Here is a 20,815-nt window from a genome sequence, read left to right on the forward strand (position 1 = left end):
AAGGAAAAAAGAGAAGACACAAACAAATGGAAAATCATTCCATGCTCATGGATAGGAAGAATTAATATCATGAAAATGGCCATATTGCCCAAAGTAATTTATAAATTCAATGCTATCCCCGTCGAGCTACCATTGACTTTCTTCACAGAATTGGAAAAAACTACTTTAAATTCCATATGGAACCAAAAAAAGAGCCCACCTAGCCAAGACAATCCTAAGCAAAAAGAACAAAGCTGGAGGCATCACACTACCTGACTTCAAACTATACTACAAGGCTAAAGTAACCAAAACAGCATGGTACTGGTACCAAAACAGAGATATAGACCAAGGGAACAGAACAGAGGCCTCAGAAAAAAACTCCACACATCTACAACCATCTGATCTTTGACAAACTTGACAAAAAAACAAGCAATGGGGAAATTATTCCCTATTTAATAAATGGTGTTGGGGAAACAGGCTAGCCATAAGCAGAAAACTGAAACTGGACCCCTTCTGTACACCTTATACAAAAATTAACTCAAGTTGGTTTAAAGACTTAAACATAAGACCTAAAACCATAAAAACTCTACAAGAAAACCTAGGCAAAACCATTCAGTACATAGGCATGGCCAAAGACTTCAATACTAAAACACCAAAAGCAATAGCAACAAAAGCCAAAATTGACAAATGGCATCTAATTAAACTAAAGTGCTTCTGCACAGCAAAATAAACTACCATCAGAGTGAACAGGCAACCTACAGAATGGGAGAAAATTTTTGCAATCCATCCATCTGACAAAGGGCTAATATCCAGCATCTATAAAGAACTTAAACAAATTTACAAGAAAAAACAACCCCATCAAGAAGTGGACCAAAGGTTATGAACAGACACTTCTCAAAAGAAGACATTTATGTGGCCAAAAAACTTAGAAAAAAAAAAAGCTCATCATCACTGGTCATTAGAAAAATGCAAATCAAAACCACAATGAGATACCATTCCACGCCAGTTAGAATGGTTATCATTAAAAAGTCAGGAAACAACAGATGCTGGAGAGGATGTGAAGAAACACCACTGAGGGAAGTGTAAATTAGTTCAACCATTGTGGAAGAGAGTGTGGTGATTCCTCAAGGATCTAGAACCAGAAATACCATTTGATCAAGCAATCCCATTACTGGGTATACACCCAAAGGATTATAAATCATGATACTATAAAGACACATACAAACGTATGTTTATTGCAGCACTGTTCACAATAGCAAAAACTCGGATCCAACCCAAATGCCCATCAATGATAGACTGGATAAAGAAAATGTGGCATATATACACCATGGAATAGTATGCAGCCATAAAAAAGGGGTAAATTCATGTCCTTTGCAGGGACATGGATGAAGCTGGAAGCCATCATTCTCAGTCAACTAATACAAGAACAGAAAACTAAACACCACATGTTCTCACTCATAAATGGGAGTTGAACAATGACAACATATGGACACAGGGAGGGGAACATCACACACTAGGGCCTGTTGGGTGCTGGAGGACTACAGGAGGGATAGCATTAGGAGAAATACCTAACGTAGGTGATGGGTTGATGGGTGCAGCAAAGCACCATGGCACATGTATACCTATGTAACAAACCTGCATGTTCTGCACATATACCCCAGAACTTAAAGTATAATAAAAAATATATATAAATTAAAAAATTCAGTCCCTGAGGCAACCACAGTAGCTCTACTGCAAGATGAGTGGTCACAGAGCTCGAGCTGCCAAGTCTCCCTAGAAGCCACAGCCCTTTCCTCGTGAATGATTCCAGTCTTCCCAGTCGGTTCAGGAGAAAGAAAAAAGCAGACAGAAAATTGTGAAATGTGTCTATTGGTAATAAACTAACGTAAGCTCCTCTTATCTCACACCTTATTGTTAAAACCACGTGAGCATATACTCTAAGTAAATTATAGTATATCTAAATTTACAGAATTCACAACTAGATTCCTGTAACAGCAGGAAATAGCGAAGAATAAGGAACCCCAGTAATGACTCCTATGCCCCTCCTGCTTTCCTGAAGGGTGGCTGCCATGACACATAAAGGGGAGTGCTCTGTGTTGGCTACAGAAAGTGAGAACCCCACCTGAGACTTCACAGGCAATGCAAAGGTCATGGGGTGCGCTCCATATGCCAGTCAGTCATTATTGATTAAAACAAAGATGAGACCAGGTGCAGTGGCTCACGCCTGTAATCCCAGCACGTTGGGAGGCCAAGGCAGGTGGATCACTTGAGGTCGGGAGTTCTAGACCAGCCTGACCAACATGGAGAAACCCTGTTTCTACTAAAAATACAGAATTAGCAAGGCATGGTGGCGCATGCCTGTAATCCCAGCTACTTGGGAGGCCAAGGCAGGAGAATCGCTTGAACCCACGAGGCAGAGTTTGTGGTGTGACCTGCGTCACACCACAGAGATCACACCATTGCACTCCAGCCTGGGCAACAAGAGTGAAACTCCATCTCAAAAACAAACAAAAAACAAAGATGAGTACCCAACTTTTAAAAACTACAACAGCATCCATGGAGTAATAGTGCTTTCCATTGTATCTCAAATAAATGACACTTCAAGGACTGTCTTCCTAATTGTTCATAGTATCTTCTACACAGTAAGGGAACAGCTAAGGCAAATTCTACCACCTGTAACCTACACACAGTGAGCTTGATTCCCTAAAGAGAAGTAGCTGTGGAATTGGAGACCATCATCTGTGCAGGTGCATGAGCTGACACCTTGGAGTCACCCTGGGTGCAGAATTGGAGACCATCATCTGTGCAGGTGCTTAACTAGGACATCTCGGATTCACCCTGGGAGCACAATTGGAGACCACTATCTGTGCAGGTGCATAAGCTGGACATCTCGGAGTCACTCTGGGTGCAGAATCGGAGACCATCCTCTGTGCAGGTGCATAAGTTGGACATCTTGGAGTCGCCCTGGATGCAGAATCCGAGACCATCCTCTGTGCAGGTGCATAACTAGGACATCAAGGTCACCCTGATTTCCTCTCATGTTCCTCCATATTAACCCAACCTTCAGGTCCTATTGCTATTATCTTTTGAGCATTTCTCAAATCTCACTGGTACTGATATTTCTTCTTCTTTTTTTTTTTTTTTTTGAGACACAGTCTCACTCTGTCGCCCAGGCTGGAGTGCAGTGGTATGATCTCAGGTCACGGCAACCTCCACCTCCTGGGTTCAAGAGATTCTCCCACCTCAGCCTCTGGAATAGCTGGGATTACAGACATGCGCCACCATGCCTGGCTAATTTTTTATTTTTCGTAGAGATGGGGTTTCGCCATGTTGGCCACACTGGTCTTGAACTCCTGAACTCAAGTGATCCACCTGCCTCAGCCTCCCAAAGTGCTGGGACTACAGGCACGAGCCACAGCACCCAGCCCTGACAGATATCTCTTAAGTACACATCAGTTTCAGGCATTCAGGGTTGTTTGGACTCCCCCACTTTCAGCCCATGCTCCATGCTGCTGCTGAAGTGATCTTCAAACCCTGACTGGCCCCCACTGTCCCTTCACCTAAAACCTTCTAGTGGTTCCCATCATCTTCGGGATGAAGTCCAAATTCCCGAGCATGATGCACAAGATGCTATAACCCAGCCGCTCCTACCTAACTTCTTGCCGTTCCCCAAATGTGTCACACTCCCTCATCTTCCTTCAAAATATAGAAGCCAAGCAGTATTTCAGGTGCTTGGCCTACACCAATGAACAAAACAGAGATCTTGGCCTGAGTGGACCTCGTATTCTTATGGAAGGAAGTGAGAGGTGGGGAGGTGGATGGTGGAAGAATGGCTGAGTAGTGGGGTCAATGGATGAGATGTTTGATAGATGGACGGATGGTGGACGTAAATGGATGCTTGATAGGTAAGTAGATGATTGGCGAATATGCAGACAGATGCAGAGAGGTTGATAAATGGATGGATGATTGACAGGTAGGTAAATAACGAATACACAGACATGCAGATAGAGTGTCACGTGGTTCTAACGGCAATGGAGACATGAGTCAGGATGGGGAACGGGAGAGATTGTGTATGAAGAGGTGCCATATTTCACAATTTTACAAAAAGAGGAGAAATGAACCGTGCTTCTCACGTTGGGTCTAGCTTCCCCTCCAGAGCAGAGCCTGCAGGCTCTGAGCTGAAGTGTTGGTCTCCTCCACCCATCCTGCCACTCTCAGCCACCCCCTCTGCCATGTACCTCTCTCTTCCACGCCTTCCTGCCTTTGAAGAGGTGAGGTAAGGTGCACGGGTGAACAGAAAACGCACCCCAAGCCAAGAGATAACCATCTCCTGCTACACCCACCTCTCTCAGGCTTTTATCAAGAGAGAAGAGCGTGAGACAACCACAACCCGCCATGCTTATCTCGTGGAGTAGCTGGGATTGTGAAGATGGCATGATCCGAAGGTAAACACAGGGTTTATCAACACCCCTGCAGCGTCGTGGAGAGAGAGATAATGTAGGAAACACGCAGTGGCGACTGACGCGGATCTCCTCTCCTGTGTGGTAAGATGGCCAGCCAAAGATGGGCTTGCATCCTCCTGCAAGGAGCAACCCCGTGTGATCATCGGCCATTGGACAGCCTCCCTGAACTTCAGTTTCCTCATCTATAAAATGGAAGATAGACCCCCACTGGCCTCTGTGAGAACTGAAGCCATGTGAACTCAGCCTGCGTGCATGTCTGGGTGTGTTGTGTGTTCACAGACAGGGTGTCTGCATGGCAGCACTGACACACAGTGAGGGAAGCGTTGGTCACAGGCTGACAGTACGCAGGTGCCTCCACACTCCTGAACTCGACAGGGGCCTCCGAGACACCCACATGAGTAAGAGAAGGTCTCAATATGTGTTGGGGATTAAGACAGGTGTGAAACAACAGAGGGTGGATTTGGGAACAAATTCTCCTTCATTCCATCCGCACACATTTTCCTGGGTCACAGCCTCCTTGGAGAAGGCAGCAGGGGCGCCCAGGAGGTGGCACCAGCTTTTCATTCAGGCTCTCAGGTGTGTCCTCTTTTGCATGGGTGACACTCTCTGAGGCCATAAAATCTCCTCTCCAGAAAGAGGAGCAGAGCCAGAAGGCCAGGCAGACGGCAACTGAGGATGCAGAAGCAGCTAATCACATGAGCCTGTGTGGACAGAGATTCGTTACAGCGCGACTGACACTCACAGGCTTTCCTCGAACACCGGGTGAGTTCCGTCATCCCTTAGCCTCAGTTTTTTCTTCTGACACAGGAGACAACAGTCACGACTTCACCTGCTTATCATGAAAGCTCCATGTGAGAACAATGTGAGGACGCCAGTGAAGGGCATTTGCAAAACAAAGGGATTCACGAATCGGGTCCATCACCAGTGCCCCTGCTCTCACCGGTGCCCTGGGAACTACAGAAGAATTCACAGGCAATTTTCTTTCAAAGAAGCAACTTTAACCTACAGGTTGGAAAAACTCTCTCAGAATAATTCAAACATTAATCCACAGCCTGAGTTTTTGTTGTTGTTGTTGTTGTTGAGATGGAGTTTTGCTCTGTTGCCCAGGCTGGAGTGCAGTGGCATGATCTCGGCTCACTGCAACCTCCGCCTCCCAGGTTCAAGCATTTCTCCTGCCTCAGCCTGATGAGTAGCTGGGACTACAGGTGCCCACCACCATGCCCGACAGCCTAAGTTTTCTGTTGCTAAATTAATGAAATTTCAGCTGGCCAAGCCCAGGTGGCACTGGCAACTCAGTCTCCAGACAACCCTGTGCAGACGGCATCATACAACACAGATGAAAGACAGGAAACACATAACAATGTATGGTTTTCATTTCTGTTTAGAAAAGTAGACCTGGAAAACAAATCACTGAGGGTAAGAAAAAGAAAAAACTATACTAGCAACCACGATTAAAAAGTTATTTAACAGTGACACCTAAAAATGAGAAAAATTTGGCACGAGATTATAATCTTTTTAATTAGTATGAAATTCTGAATAGCAGACAACATGGGCTTGTAAACCACGTGAAGAGCTATTTACCGGACACTGGCGTCTCCCGAGAGGGTGTGTCCGTGCAGAAAGCTGGAGGCCCCTCGCGTGCTGCAGGTCCACGCCCACTGCCCTTCTGCCTCGCCCAGTGGCTGGGCACAGGCACCGTCCTGGCACAGGTGGCAGACGGACGTATTGTCACACCCCACCCCGTGCTTACCTGACCGATAGCGCTCATCTCGTGACCCTGAAGACCGTCGGCGGTGGTAGCGAGAGGCGGAGGAAGGAGTGACAGGAGCCCGGCGTTCTTGCGGCAAAGCTTGGTCCACCCCTGGATTTCAATGAAAACAGCAGAGTTAGGTGTGACTGTACTTAGCGGAGTCAGCAGACTAACAAATCATGCCCTCCATCCCCACAGCAAAGCCAGAGCTACCCACGGCACTGGGCATGGCGGCGCCTCAGAGCCCACAGACAGGAGGGCCAGGACTGAGGAGGAAGCTCTCCCACAGCCAGGGAGACCCCTCCTGGCTAGATGCCGCCACGGTCCCTTTCACAGCACAAAGGTCCACTGACAGGCAGGGAGAGACACAAACTCAGCCACAGGTGGCAACTGAATTCCTGGGAGTTAGGATTAGAGCAACAGGGCCCAAGACATAGACTCAAGTTATGACCTTTTAATGTAATAAATATACAGAATGAGCTGTATAAGTTCTTAAGAAAATTTAAAAGTATGTTTGTTATTAAAGTAATTTTTAAAATAAATCTTATACAATAATTTAACAATATAATTCAGGTAACCAGGACATACCATGAACGTCCAGCTTTGCTCATTCCAGATTACTCTCTGGAAACTTACTCCATTGGATGCCAAGTGTTTTAACAGATTATGTTCGACTATGAATCACAATTATTTGGTGAATAACAAAAAACATTAATGCGGTCAGATAAAAACGGTTTGATGGAATTGGTCAAAACATTGACGTGAATCCACCTGTCACATATTGATTACATTCAGGCAATAACAGGGTGGCAAGGAACACAACTAGACAAAACTAAGCCCTCAAAGGAAGGACATCATCATCACAGTTCCATGAAGAACTACTCTGACACCACGGTAAAAATATCACCCCAGAGTTCCATGAACAGCTCTGATACCACAGAATGGACGTCACCCCCACAGTTCCGTGAACGGCTCTGATACCACAGAAAGCACGTCATCCTACATCGTCCCCACAGTTCCGTGAACAGCTGATACCACAGAAAGCACGTCATCCTACGCCGTCCCCACAGTTCCGTGAACGGCTCTGATACCACAGAAAGGACGTCACCCCCACAGTTCCATGAACGGCTCTGATACCACAGAAAGCACGTCATCCTACATCGTCCCCACAGTTCCGTGAACAGCTGATACCACAGAAAGGACATCATCCTACGCCGTCCCCACAGTTCCGTGAACGGCTCTGATACCACAGAAAGGACGTCACCCCCACAGTTCCGTGAACAGCTCTGATACCACAGAAAGGACGTCACCCCCACAGTTCCGTGAACGGCTCTGATACCACAGAAAGCACGTCATCCTACATCGTCCCCACAGTTCCGTGAACGGCTCTGATACCACAGAAAGCATGTCATCCTACGCCGTCCCCACAGTTCCGTGAACGGCTCTGATACCACAGGAAGGACGTCACCCTACGCCGTCCCCACAGTTCCGTGAACGGCTCTGATACCACAGAAGGACGTCACCCTACGCCGTCCCCACAGTTCCGTGAACGGCTCTGATACCACAGGAAGGACGTCACCCTACGCCGTCCCCACAGTTCCGTGAACGGCTCTGATACCACAGGAAGGACGTCACCCTACGCCGTCCCCACAGTTCCGTGAACGGCTCTGATACCACAGGAAGGACGTCACCCTACGCCGTCCCCACAGTTCCGTGAACGGCTCTGATACCACAGAAGGACGTCACCCTACGCCGTCCCCACAGTTCCGTGAACGGCTCTGATACCACAGGAAGGACGTCACCCTACGCCGTCCCCACAGTTCCGTGAACGGCTCTGATACCACAGGAAGGACGTCACCCTACGCCGTCCCCACAGTTCCGTGAACGGCTCTGATACCACAGGAAGGACGTCACCCTACGCCGTCCCCACAGTTCCGTGAACGGCTCTGATACCACAGGAAGGACGTCACCCTACGCCGTCCCCACAGTTCCGTGAACGGCTCTGATACCACAGGAAGGACGTCACCCTACGCCGTCCCCACAGTTCCGTGAACGGCTCTGATACCACAGGAAGGACGTCACCCTACGCCGTCCCCACAGTTCCGTGAACGGCTCTGATACCACAGGAAGGACGTCACCCTACGCCGTCCCCACAGTTCCGTGAACGGCTCTGATACCACAGGAAGGACGTCACCCTACGCCGTCCCCACAGTTCCATGAAGAACTGCTCTAAGACTGAGCACCAATCACTGATAGACGCTTCTTCAGAAATGGATCAGTAATATCTGATTGAAAGTAAACCAGAAATAAAAGTTTTAAGTTAACAAAAGAAATATTTAGTCCCTGGTTTTCCATGATGGGCTCTTATGAGAGTTGTAGAGTCTGTGGACTTCATATTCCTTACTCTGGTAGTTTCTGAACGTCAGCTTTTGATGGTGCGTGTGTGGGTCTCACGTATCAGGCTGGCGAGTTCAGAACTAAGTTAAGCATGGCTCCTACACTGTCATTTTGCTAAGTTTCATGCGCTTTTCTTTCAGGGCATCCAAATCACCATCAGTTCCTGAGGACTGAACTGTCTGCTGCTCCAACCTCTTCCAGTCACCGTCTACAACTGATCTTTTAAAAATGATCTTCAATTACCTTTTTATCAAACAGATGCATTTTAGGAAATCAAAGAGTATTATCAAGTCTCACGTGAAAAACAGTAGCTACCTGGCACTTACATTCATTAGCATGGACTTATCACACGACTTCCCGAATTGTCCTTTTTAGACACCACCCCTTACACCACTGTGGTCATCAACATCAGGGTCCGCAGTGTGCTACAAATACCATTCTATCTTACGCTTTTCAATGATTCTGGAGTTAATATTTTCTCTATTTTCCACTATCTTGGCTTACAATGTACCTATTGCCAATCCTTTCACAATTCTCCAGCAGAAATGAAAAACTCTTTCCCATACCTTCTTGCCCACGATCAAACACTGACAACCTGGTGAGAATCTGTTCAATTTTCCTGGAAGTCCTCTTGGAGCCCCCGCCCCAGTCCCGAATGTGCTACCGTCACTGGGCCACGCCTTTCTTCCCGCTGGCTGTGGCTGCTGTGTTAGTCACTTGTTCTCATGCTCTTCGATGCCCCCTCGTCTCTCCACACTCCCGTGCTAAAGGAGCACCTTGAATGTTTCAGAAAGGAAGAACCAGAAGGAACACTTGGGGGCCCCACACGTCCGAAAGTGCTTTTCTTTCTACCCCCGTGAGACTGAGTCTTTCGCCTAGATACGGACTTCTAGGTGAAAATTACTTTTATTCATTGCCTTTCATTTCCATTATTGGTGAGAAGTTAAACTTCACTCTGATGCTATAATCCTTATGTAATACCCATTCCTTTCTCTTCTCCTTCAATAATCTTTTATTCATTCCCACTGGAAGAGCTGCAAGCCAGGTTGTAATATCCATTCCTTTCTTTTCTCCCTCGATAATCTTTTTGCTGCAAATCAGGTTTTTGTTCTCATGGGGGCAAACCACCAAATCTCTCCCCAAGGAAGGCTTCAACGGGGCTGTTTCATTTGCCCGAAGAGCCCCCTCCTCTCCTGTTTCCAACACAGGCATGTTCACCCTCTGACCTGGAGCCTCTGTTTTCAGTATCATCCCCAAATCTGGAGCCTCCCGGTTTAATTCCTCCAGATAACACACATGGCTGGGAGGAGGAGGAAAAGCGGCCGCCTCCGTTCTCTGGGCTCCATGTGTACAGCACCCATGGCTGTCCCCCGTGTCTGCATCTTGGCTTTCTCCATTTTGCTAAATGATGAACCACAAATTCCTCTATTTAACTTCTCTTGTGCTGTGGACTTATACAGTCACTGACAGCACAGTTGGGAGAAACAGATAAAGGCACACTTCCAAGTTGCCAAGCGTATCCAGTGGCCTGACGTTTTTAATGTTTCACCTTCAATCTCAGTATCACACCTATCTGGTCCACTCAAACAGGCTTCCTGGGATTACCTCCAACACTAACCTCCTCTTGTGCCCACGGACAATGGTGCACAGAGTTCTAGGCTGCTGCTCGGCTTCTCACAGAGCTTACATGTCTGATCTCAGAAAGCTACTTTTGCATACCATCCTTGTGAATATCTCCTCTCATAGGTGGAAATGCAAAGCTTGCAACAAAAGTTTGAAAACGAATAAAATAGAACACTAGCTTCTACAGGTTGCAATAAGATGACAAAAGAAACGAGTATGAACGGACATATTTCCTTCATTCATTTTCCTCTGATGTCATTCCAAACGAGGCTGGAGGTGGCTTAACAGTGTGTTCTGGGAAGAAAAAAGCCACAATTAAATAGATGTGGCTCAACTGGATTCCAGCCTGTGACCGCACAGGACCCAGGGGCAGCAGAGGGGCATACCCACTGTCCCCGTCACAGGGAAACCAAGCATGGCTGCTGGAACAGATACTTCTGGGTAGCATAAACATGAACCATCACTAAGACGCATGGCTGCAGCATACCGCTCTGCGCTGCTGAGGGCTCACGTTCACAGCCACGTTCGGTTTGGAGAACTGTGGTTGAAAACCAGCTCTCAGGAACATCACAGAAAGACTGGAAGCCTCATGACAGAAGGTGTGGTCAGGGGGGAGAGGCCGGCATGGTCCCTGGGAAGGAGGCATCCCCAGGGAGATGGGGTGGCTGCCTTCAAACACTCAAGAGTCTGGAGGACAAAAAGCAAGGTCTCCCCAGGCAAGAAAACGGCCGAGATGAGGTTCTCCTCCCAGGAGCACCTGCTCAGCTTTCACGCATTGGCCACATGAGGCACCAGCTCAGATCCGGTCCTCCGGGGACGGGAGATCCCATGCCTGCGGTCGGGGCCCCGATCCGTCTGGCTCCTGTCACTCTGTGGGATCCTGGGCAAGTTAGTGAACTTTCCTAGGCTCAGCCTCCTACCTCTGGACAGAAGCAGCAGTAGCTAACACTGCAGCCCTGGCCTAAGCACTTGATACGTCACTCATTCCTCAGCACAAAAAGCACCAAGCCAGGACTATTCTGCTGTTTTCTTCGCAAGGAAACGCAGGTGCAGAAGTGATCCATGAGTGCTAGCGGCCCGGTGTCACCCTTGTGCGGTGTCTGAACATTCTCCCGTGACTGCCTTTTCATTTGCAATGGGGGCCCCCTCCCAGGCCCCTCCACACCCTCTCCTGAGGGCAGAGGCTGTCATTCTCCTGGTATCTGCAGTGGTGCCCAGAGCCTCAATTTCTGTTATGGGAACAAAATCTGGCTTGTCTTGAAAACAGGAAGAAGCGTTTTTGGAATCCCATTATGAAAATTAGTATTTAGACAAGAACATTTTTTAAAGAAAATATGGAAACTGCTAAAATTTCAGATCCAGGAATGAATCTTGGAGCAAGGAAAAGCTATCAAGGTCGCCTGAAAGGGGCATCTGTTGGGATCCTGGAGAAGCAGGCAGGAGGTGACCTTGCTCTTGGTGGAGGTGGCCACAGGATGGGCTCAGGAAATACTTCTGAACCCTCAGGGCTCCCACAGAGAGCTGGAACACTTCCATTTAAATCCAAAATATCAGTGAGATTTTTATTTTCCTCTAGAATTACAGCACGACCACAAATAAAACTTGAGCACAGACAGCAGGAGATGCAAGGTGCACGGAAAGAAAAGAAGGCAGTAAGGACAGCACAGGAGTAAGGAAGAGGTCAAAGAAGCAGGCTTGACAAAGTCAGCAGAGAATAAACAAATGGATGGAAACACAGACAGATGGAAGAACAGACAAAAAGAATGGAAGGACGAATGGATGGATAGGAAGTGGGGGAGGGAGAAGAGGAAGGTGGATGGATAGGAAGTGGGGGAGGGAGGGAAAGGAGGGGAGGAAAGTGGATGGATGGGAGGGGAGGAAAGTGGATGGATGGGAGGGGAGGAAAGTGGATGGATGGGAGGGGAGGAAAGTGGATGGATGGGAAGTAGGGAAGGGATGGATGGGAGGTGGGGAAGGGAAGTGGGGAAGGGAGGGGAGGGAGGGGAGGAAGGTGGATGGATGGGAGGTAGGTGGAGAGAGGGGAGGAAGGTGGATAGATAGAAGGTGGGGGGGAGGAGGGAGGGGAGGAAGGTGGATAGATGGGAGGTGGGGGGGAGGAAGATGGATAGATGGGAGGTGGGGGGAGGGAGGGGAGGAAGGTGGATAGATGGGAGGTGGGGGGGAGGGAGGGGAGGAAGGTGGATAGATGGGAGGTGGGGGGGAGGGAGGGGAGGAAGGTGGATAGATGGGAGGTGGGGGGAGGAAGGTGGATAGATGGGAGGTGGGGGGGAGGAGAGGAAGGTGGATAGATGGGAGGTAGGGGGGAGGGAGGAGAGGAAGGTGGATAGATGGGAGGTGGGGGGAGGGAGGGGAGGAAGGTGGATAGATGGGAGGTGGGGGGAGGGAGGGGAGGAAGGTGGATAGATGGGAGGTGGGGGGGAGGGAAGGGAGGAAGGTGGATAGATGGGAGGTGGGGGGGAGGGAGGGGAGGAAGGTGGATAGATGGGAGGTGGGGGGGGAGGGGAAGAAGGTGGATAGATGGGAGGTGGGGGGGGAGGAGAGGAAGGTGGATAGATGGGAGGTGGGGGGGAGGGAGGGGAGGAAGGTGGATAGATGGGAGGTGGGGGGGAGGGAGGGGAGGAAGGTGGATAGATGGGAGGTGGGGGGGAGGGAGGTGGATAGATGGAAGGTGGGGGGGAGGGAGGGGAGGAAGGTGGATAGATGGGAGGTGGGGGGGAGGAAGGTGGATAGATGGGAGGTGGGGGGAGGGAGGGGAGGAAGGTGGGGGGGAGGGAGGGGAGGAAGGTGGATAGATGGGAGGTGGGGGGGAGGGAGGGGAGGAAGGTGGATAGATGGGAGGTGGGGGGGAGGGAGGAGAGGAAGGTGGATAGATGGGAGGTGGGGGGGGAGGAGAGGAAGGTGGATAGATGGGAGGTGGGGGGGGAGGAGAGGAAGGTGGATAGATGGGAGGTGGGGGGGAGGGAGGGGAGGAAGGTGGATGGGAGGTGGGGGGGGAGGAGAGGAAGGTGGATAGATGGGAGGTGGGGGGGAGGGAGGGGAGGAAGGTGGATAGATGGCAGGTGGGGGGGAGGGAGGGGAAGAAGGTGGATAGATGGGAGGTGGGGGGGAGGGAGGGGAGGAAGGTGGATAGATGGGAGGTGGGGAGGAGGGAGGGGAGGAAGGTGGACAGATGGGAGGTGGGGGGGAGGGAGGGGAGGAAGGTGGGGGGGAGGTGGAGGGAAGAGAGGTGGAAGAAAGTAAGAGAGAAGGAAGGAGAGAGAAGGAGAGGGAAAGAGAAAGAGAAAGAGAGAGAAGAAGAGGGAAGGAGAAGGGAGGGAGGGAAGGAGGAGGGAGGGAGGGAAGGAGAAGAGAGGGAAGGAGAAGGGAGGGAGGGAAGGAGAAGGAGAAGAGAGGGAAGGAGAAGAGAAGGAGGGAAGGAGGAGAGAGAGAAGGAGAGGGGAAGGAAGGAGACAGAAGGAGAAGAAAGGAGAGAGAAAGAGAAGAGAGAGAAGGAGGGAGAAGGAGAAAGGAGGGAAGGAGAGAGAGAGAACGGAGGGGAGAAGAGAAAAGCAGAAGGGAAGAAAGGAGAGAGAAGGAGAAGGAAGAAAAGAAGAGAGAAGGAGGGAGGGAAGGAGAGAAGGAGAAGGAAGAAAGGAGAGAAAAGGAGAAGGAGAGAGAAGGAGAAGGAGGGAAGGAGAGAGGAGGAGGAGGAAAGGAGAGAGAAAGAGAGGAGGAGAAGGAGGAAAGAAGGAGACAGAAAGATGAAGATGAGAAGAGAAGGAGGAGAAAAGGAGAAGGGAGGGGAGGGGCGGGGCAGCGAAGATGGGGAGGGCAAGGAGGGGAGGGGCGGGGCAGCGAAGATGGGGAGGGCAAGGAGGGGAGGGGAAGACGGGGAGGGCAAGGAGGGGAGGGGAAGACGGGGAGGGGAAGACGGGGAGGGGAAGACGGGGAGGGGAAGACGGGGAGGGGAAGACGGGGAGGGGAGGGCTTGCTGGGGCTGCAGATACATCCAAATTCCCGTCTTATTCCCACTCATCCCGTGTCCAGGCATGCTGGGGGTGTAGATACATCCAAATTCCCGTCTTATTCTCACTCATCCCGTGTCCGGGCGTGCTGGGGGTGCAGACACATCCAAATTCCCGTCTTATTCTCACTCATCCCGTGTCCGGGCGTGCTGGGGGTGTAGACACATCCAAATTCCCATCTTATTCTCACTCATCTCGTGTCCGGGCGTGCTGGGGCTGCAGACACATCCAAATTCCCGTCTTATTCTCACTCATCTCGTGTCCGGGCGTGCTGGGGGTGCAGACACATCCAAATTCCCGTCTTATTCTCACTCATCCCGTGTCTGGGCATGCTGGGGGTGTAGACACATCCAAATTCCCATCTTATTCTCACTCATCCCGTGTCCAGGCGTGCTGGGGGTGTAGACACATTAAAATTCCCGTCTTATTCTCACTCATCTCGTGTCCGGGCATGCTGGGGCTGCAGACACATCCAAATTCCCGTCTTATTCTCACTCATCCCGTGTCTGGGCATGCTGGGGGTGTAGACACATCCAAATTCCCATCTTATTCTCACTCATCCCGTGTCCAGGCGTGCTGGGGGTGTAGACACATGAAAATTCCCGTCTTATTCTCACTCATCTCGTGTCCGGGCATGCTGGGGCTGCAGACACATCCAAATTCCCATCTTATTCTCACTCATGGCGTGTCTGGGCTTGCTGGGGGTGTAGACACATTAAAATTCCCGTCTTATTCTCACTCATCTCGTGTCTGGGCGTGCTGGGGGTGTAGACACATCCAAACTCCCGTCTTATTCTCACTCATCCCGTGTCCGGGCATGCTGGGGGTGCAGATAGCAACGTCTCTATGGCTCACCTTAGCTCCCAGAGAAGATAGCGGGAGGAAGAGAGGGGGAGGGAGGGAGGAGGAGAGGAGGGCCAAGAGGCTCTCCTGCCCTCCTTCCCCAGCACCCAGGGGCAAGCGCTCCGGGCTCCACAGAGGCCTCCACAGGAGTGTCCTGCGGGAGAAGCCTGCTCTGGGCCCTTCGTGAAACTGCCGGGGATTTTTCTGTATTTCAGGTCTGTCCCAGAGCAGTTTCTAAATCCAGTCCCATTCTCTCCAGGCCTCAATTACATGTTCTTGTTCACATCGTAGAACTTCTTTTTAAAGTAAGTGCAATCAAGGACTTTGCCAGAAAGCAAACAGGACAACTGTTGTAAACACTGGTAAGAAATTTAATATTTTTCCTTGTATTCACTGGGATGGGAACACCATACAATGGTAAGACTGAAATTCCATTCTAAGCACCTGAACACCTGCCCCAACCCCATGAATTCTCACGCTGCCTTTTTTTTTTTTTTTTTTAGATGGAGTCTTGTTCTGTTGCCAGGCTGGAGGGCAATGGCACAATCTCCATTCACTGCAACATGTGCCTCCCAGGTTCAAGTGATTCTTCTACCTCAGCCTCCCGAGGAGCTGGGATTACAGGCACCCATCACGAAGCCTGGCTAATTTTTATATTTTTTAGTAGAGATGGGGTTTCACCACGTTAGCCAGGCTGATCTTGAACTCTTGACCTCATGATTTGTCCGCCTCAGCCTCCCAAAGTGCTAGAATTACAGGCATGAGCCAATGCGCCCGGCCCCACACTGTCCTCCTTTCTATCCATCTTTCATGAGCCCAAATCTTTGCCACACATCAGTATATATTTGCTTAGCAACCCTTTTCCTATTATAATGTTTTAACTTGATTAGGGACTCATGCACTGGAAATTGTCAGTGATCCAGGGTCGGGAGAGTCTGACGTCTGCGTCTCATCCGCCAGCCTGAGCTCCAGTCGACCCTCACTGGATGAGGGTTCTCATCCAGCAGCCTGAGCCCCGGTTCACGCTCACTGGATGAGTGTCATCCACCAGCCTGAGCTCCGGTCCATGCTCACTGGATGAGGGTCTCATCCATCAGCCTGAGCCCCAGTCCACGCTCACTGGATGAGTCTCACCCGCCAGCCTGAGCCCCGGTCCATGCTCACTGGATGAGTGTCACCCGCCAGCCTGAGCCCCAGTCCACGCTCACTGGATAAGACTCATCCACCAGCCTGAGCTCCGGTCCATGCTCACTGGATGAGGGTCTCATCCACCAGCCTGAGCCCCAGTCCACGCTCACTGGATGAGTCTCACCCACCAGCCTGAGCCCCGGTCCATGCTCACTGGATGAGGGTCTCATCCACCAGCCTGAACTCCGGTCCACGCTCACTGGATGAGATGCCAATCTCACCATCAGGACTGGGGCTTCACGTTTCTGCACTTTGCTTCCACCTCAGATTTTTCACAAAACCCATGTGAGCAGTTCCAAAGTGGGTGCTACCCTCCCCACTGGAGACACACCGCATGGCGTAGGCTCAGCTGCACTCCCTCCATAGCGGCTGACACCTGAGACGAGTAATGCGATTCATTAAACGTTGCTAAAAAGACCAAGAAATAAACATACGGGATCAAACTGACAGCTGCCTGTGGCAGAACACGTCTCCGGCAGCTAAGCGTGGTACCCTGGGAAGTGCCAACGGGAACACGGCTGATCTGGAACACAGGTGATTCACCTGTCACTGCAGCAGCGCGGTCTAGAAAGATTCACTCTATGTCACAGGCAATGCAATCTGGACACCCACGTTTCCCCTCCTCTGGGATTTAAGTTTAAAACACCCTTACACCCTGTGAGCTGCCACACGGCCTGACCCTAAGTGGAGGCAACCTGCCCGGGACAGGTCCCCGGGACCCTCCAGCCCAGGTGAGGAGGCGGTCCCTCCCCAGCACGTCTAGGAAGGGCTGCCCTGAGGTCACCAGACTGTAACTCTCATGGCAGAACAAGAATACGGACCCACTATGCACCTGCCCCGGGAAAGCACAGCCTCTGCTGACACGAAGAATCAGAACAACCAACGGCCAGCCCAGGTGAACAGGCCAGGGCCAGCCAGCCACTGTCTTCTAAAGACGACAGAACAAAATGGCATTTACATACTTAAGAAACTTTCTCATTCCGTATGTAATCAAAGTGCAAAATTCACAAATGCCAACTGCAGAGACCTCCTCCCTCACGACTGTCAAAGCCCAGTGGGAGAATCTGCAATGGGACCTCAGAGGAAGCCCTCTCTGGCGACAGGGCAAGGCAGCCACTGCAAGCAACAGCACTCAGGCCAGAGCAGCTGTTCTCATGAGAACATGTGATCCAGTCACAGGATCAAACACTGGGATGCGAGCCAAGTTCTGAAAAGATAATAAAATTCCACTGATTGGATGGTGCTGAGGTACATGTTACCCTCTGTCATTTCAGTCATTAATTAGCCCTTACATGTTACCATCTGCCATTTAAATTTACCCAAATCAAGAATAAAAATAAAACTGCAGCCCAGATAGACGCCTGAGGCAGTGGAAGGTCTCCGGTGCCTGTTTAGGGCTTCACGTGCATCTGAGCATCATGCGGACATGGTGGCGTCTGCCCTCAGGGACACTGCACATCCATCCTCGCACCAGGGTAGGGACGGTCACTCAGTGGGGCGGGGGGAAGTGAGGGCTGCCCCGGCCCACCCCCACAGCCAGACTCAGCCCCTCCGTGCCGCACCCACACATCCATACAGCAAATACCTGCCCAGTGTCCACTTTCCGTGAGCAGGCAGCCAGGGCCACAGGTGATTTACATACTGCTGCTGGGGGTTGGGGTGGAGACTTAGCGTTTAGTAACCACCACCCAACTATGACAGTGGTATTTCAGAGACGGGACGACATGGGGATGGGAATCCTGACGGTCTGACTGAAGGATCAGGGGAGAAATCCCTCAGGACGGAGCATCCAAACTGAGCTTTAAACACCACCTGGACACGGCCAACTGCATGGCCTGAGCGGAGTTCCTCCTGTGGATGCAGCGGCATGGCTGTCGGTAGGGACAGCGGCGTGGCCATCGGGAACCCTGGTAGCAGGGAGTAACTGAGACAAGTCCGGGTTTGTGATTTGACTCAACAGTTGGACAGCACAGCGCGAGCCTGCAGGCCAGAGGCCTCCGGTGCAAACAGTGTAGGGCTTAACTCACACTGACCATGGGAGGCCTCTTCCTGGAGAGGCTGCTCACACGACTCCATGGTGGTAACAGTGCAGAGCTTAACTCACACTGACCATGGGATGCCTCTTCCTGGAGGGGCGGCTCACACGACCCCATGGTGGAAACAGTGTGGGGCTTAACTCACACTGACCATGGGATGCCTCTTCCTGGAGGGGCGGCTCACACGACCCCATGGTGGAAACAGTGTGGGGCTTAACTCACACTGACCATGGGAGGCCTCTTCCTGGAGAGGCTGCTCACACGACCCCATAGTGGAAACAGTGTGGGGTTTAACTCACACTGACCACGGATGCCTCTTCCCTGGAGAGGCCACTCACACGACCCCATGGTGGTAACAGTGTGGGGCTTAACTCACACTGACCATGGGATGCCTCTTCCAGGAGGGGCGGCTCACACGACCCCATGGTGGTAACAGTGTGGGGCTTAACTCACACTGACCATGGGAGGCCTCTTCCTGGAGGGGCGGCTCACACGACCCCATGGTGGTAACAGTGTGGGGCTTAACTCACACTGACCATGGGAGGCCTCTTCCTGGAGAGGCTGCTCACACGACCCCATGGTGGAAACAGTGTGGGGCTTAACTCACACTGACCACGGATGCCTCTTCCCTGGAGAGGCCACTCACACGACCCCATGGTGGTAACAGTGTGGGGCTTAACTCACACTGACCATGGGATGCCTCTTCCTGGAGGGGCGGCTCACACGACCCCATGGTGGAAACAGTGTGGGGCTTAACTCACACTGACCATGGGAGGCCTCTTCCTGGAGAGGCTGCTCACACGACCCCATGGTGATAACAGTGTAGAGCTTAACTCACACTGACCATGGGATGCCTCTTCCTGGAGGGGCGGCTCACATGACCCCATGGTGGAAACAGTGTGGGGCTTAACTCACACTGACCATGGGAGGCCTCTTCCTGGAGGGGCGGCTCACACGACCCCATGGTGGTAACAGTGTAGAGCTTAACTCACACTGACCATGGGATGCCTCTTCCTGGAGGGGCGGCTCACATGACCCCATAGTGGAAACAGTGTGGGGCTTAACTCACACTGACCATGGGAGGCCTCTTCCTGGAGAGGCTGCTCACACGACCCCATGGTGGTAACAGTGTGGGGCTTAACTCACACTGACCACGGGAGGCCTCTTCCTGGAGAGGCTGCTCACACGACCCCATGGTGGTAACAGTGTGCGGCTTAACTCACACTGACCATGGGAGGCCTCTTCCCCTGGAGAGGCTGCTCACACGACCCCATGATGGAAAAAGTGTGGGGCTTAACTCACACTGACCACAGATGCCTCTTCCTGGAGGGGCGGCTCACACGACCCCATGGTGGAAACACTGTGCGGCTTAACTCACACTGACCATGGGAGGCCTCTTCCTGGAGAGGCTGCTCACATGACCCCATGGTGGTAACAGTGTACGGCTTAACTCACACTGACCATGGGAGGCCTCTTCCTGGAGAGGCTGCTCACGCGACCTCATGATGGAAAAAGTGTGGGGCTTAACTCACACTGACCACGGACGCCTCTTCCCTGGAGAGGCCGCTCACGTGACCTCATGGAGAGAGGCTGTGCCGCACAGACAAACCCCCTTACAGAGTCCTTGTAACTTGCACCTGGGCATCAAGCTGTCCGGCTGTTGAACGAAAAGCAAGCTGGGCTTGGAGAGGAATACCAGATCTTCATAAATCACTCAATACCAAGAAACGTTTCACGGACAAACACATAAGAAGTTGCTGTGAGAAAGAGGAGCTGTATCTGAGCAAAGAAGGTTCCACCATTTATAGCCACACTGAAATTTTACTCTCTAAATCTCCATGGCCTGTGTCATACAAGCAGTGAGGCCTTGTTATCCAAGTCGACACTGTTATTAAGATATCTCTGAAGAGGCTGCCAGGTAGTGGCTTTTATTTCCTAGGTTTACAACTTTGACTGGGCTTAGAGACTGATGAGGGATGGGTTTGAACCACAGAAGGGTGAGAGCGAAGTGGGCAGCTTCCCTAAGCAGCGTCTTCTCCCTGAAGATGATCTTCCAGGCACCCTCTCTGACCCTTCTTTCACTGCATGTATAACTCACATTTCTTCCTGGCTCCGGACAGTCTTTTCCTCAACTAGATTTAGGCAGGTCCTCAGCACCACGCTCACTTCTGAATCCCAACTGGATGCCCCGACAGACGCTGCCCTCCTGAGCAGCTGGGACGTGCCTGGCTGGCCTAGGGAACAGAACCCCCATTGTAGCTCGTAATTCTGCATCCCAAACAACATCCTAGAAACACTTTTAGAATAGTTTCTGGAGAAATAGGAATGTAAATGTTAGGAAAAAAGGGTGGAAGTTAATCAGAACACAAACCCCTTACAGGCAAGTGCGCAGCAGCACAGGGGAACAAGAAAGATGTTTTCCACGAAGATCCTGCACAAAGGAAGTCACGTCCCATGGGGCCAACCAAGAAAGCAGCCTCGGCTTTGGAAACATCTGCGTTCCTTGCTGCT

At 51.1% G+C, this 20,815-nt stretch overlaps 1 protein-coding gene across 9 annotated transcripts in view; it reads right to left on the bottom strand.

Moving 5' to 3' along the window:
• DIP2C (disco interacting protein 2 homolog C) overlaps positions 1-20,815 on the bottom strand; it is a 436,795-nt gene that overhangs the window by 193,066 nt on the left and 222,914 nt on the right. For 7 of the 9 annotated variants that reach the window (XR_010146752.1, XM_016962526.4, XM_016962527.4 and 4 more), the window contains one exon: positions 6,193-6,303. Coding sequence is in view for 6 of the 9 variants with exons in the window: in XM_016962526.4 (XP_016818015.1) it covers positions 6,193-6,303 (111 nt within the window). In the remaining 3 variants the exon portion in view is untranslated. Of the gene's footprint in view, positions 1-6,192; positions 6,304-6,780; positions 7,348-20,815 lie in introns of those variants that run through there. The other 2 variants (XM_063781266.1, XM_024346153.3) reach the window with 2 other exon arrangements.

Source organism: Pan troglodytes, chromosome 8, assembly GCF_028858775.2.
Source record: "Pan troglodytes isolate AG18354 chromosome 8, NHGRI_mPanTro3-v2.0_pri, whole genome shotgun sequence".
Classification (NCBI taxonomy): domain Eukaryota; kingdom Metazoa; phylum Chordata; class Mammalia; order Primates; family Hominidae; genus Pan; species Pan troglodytes.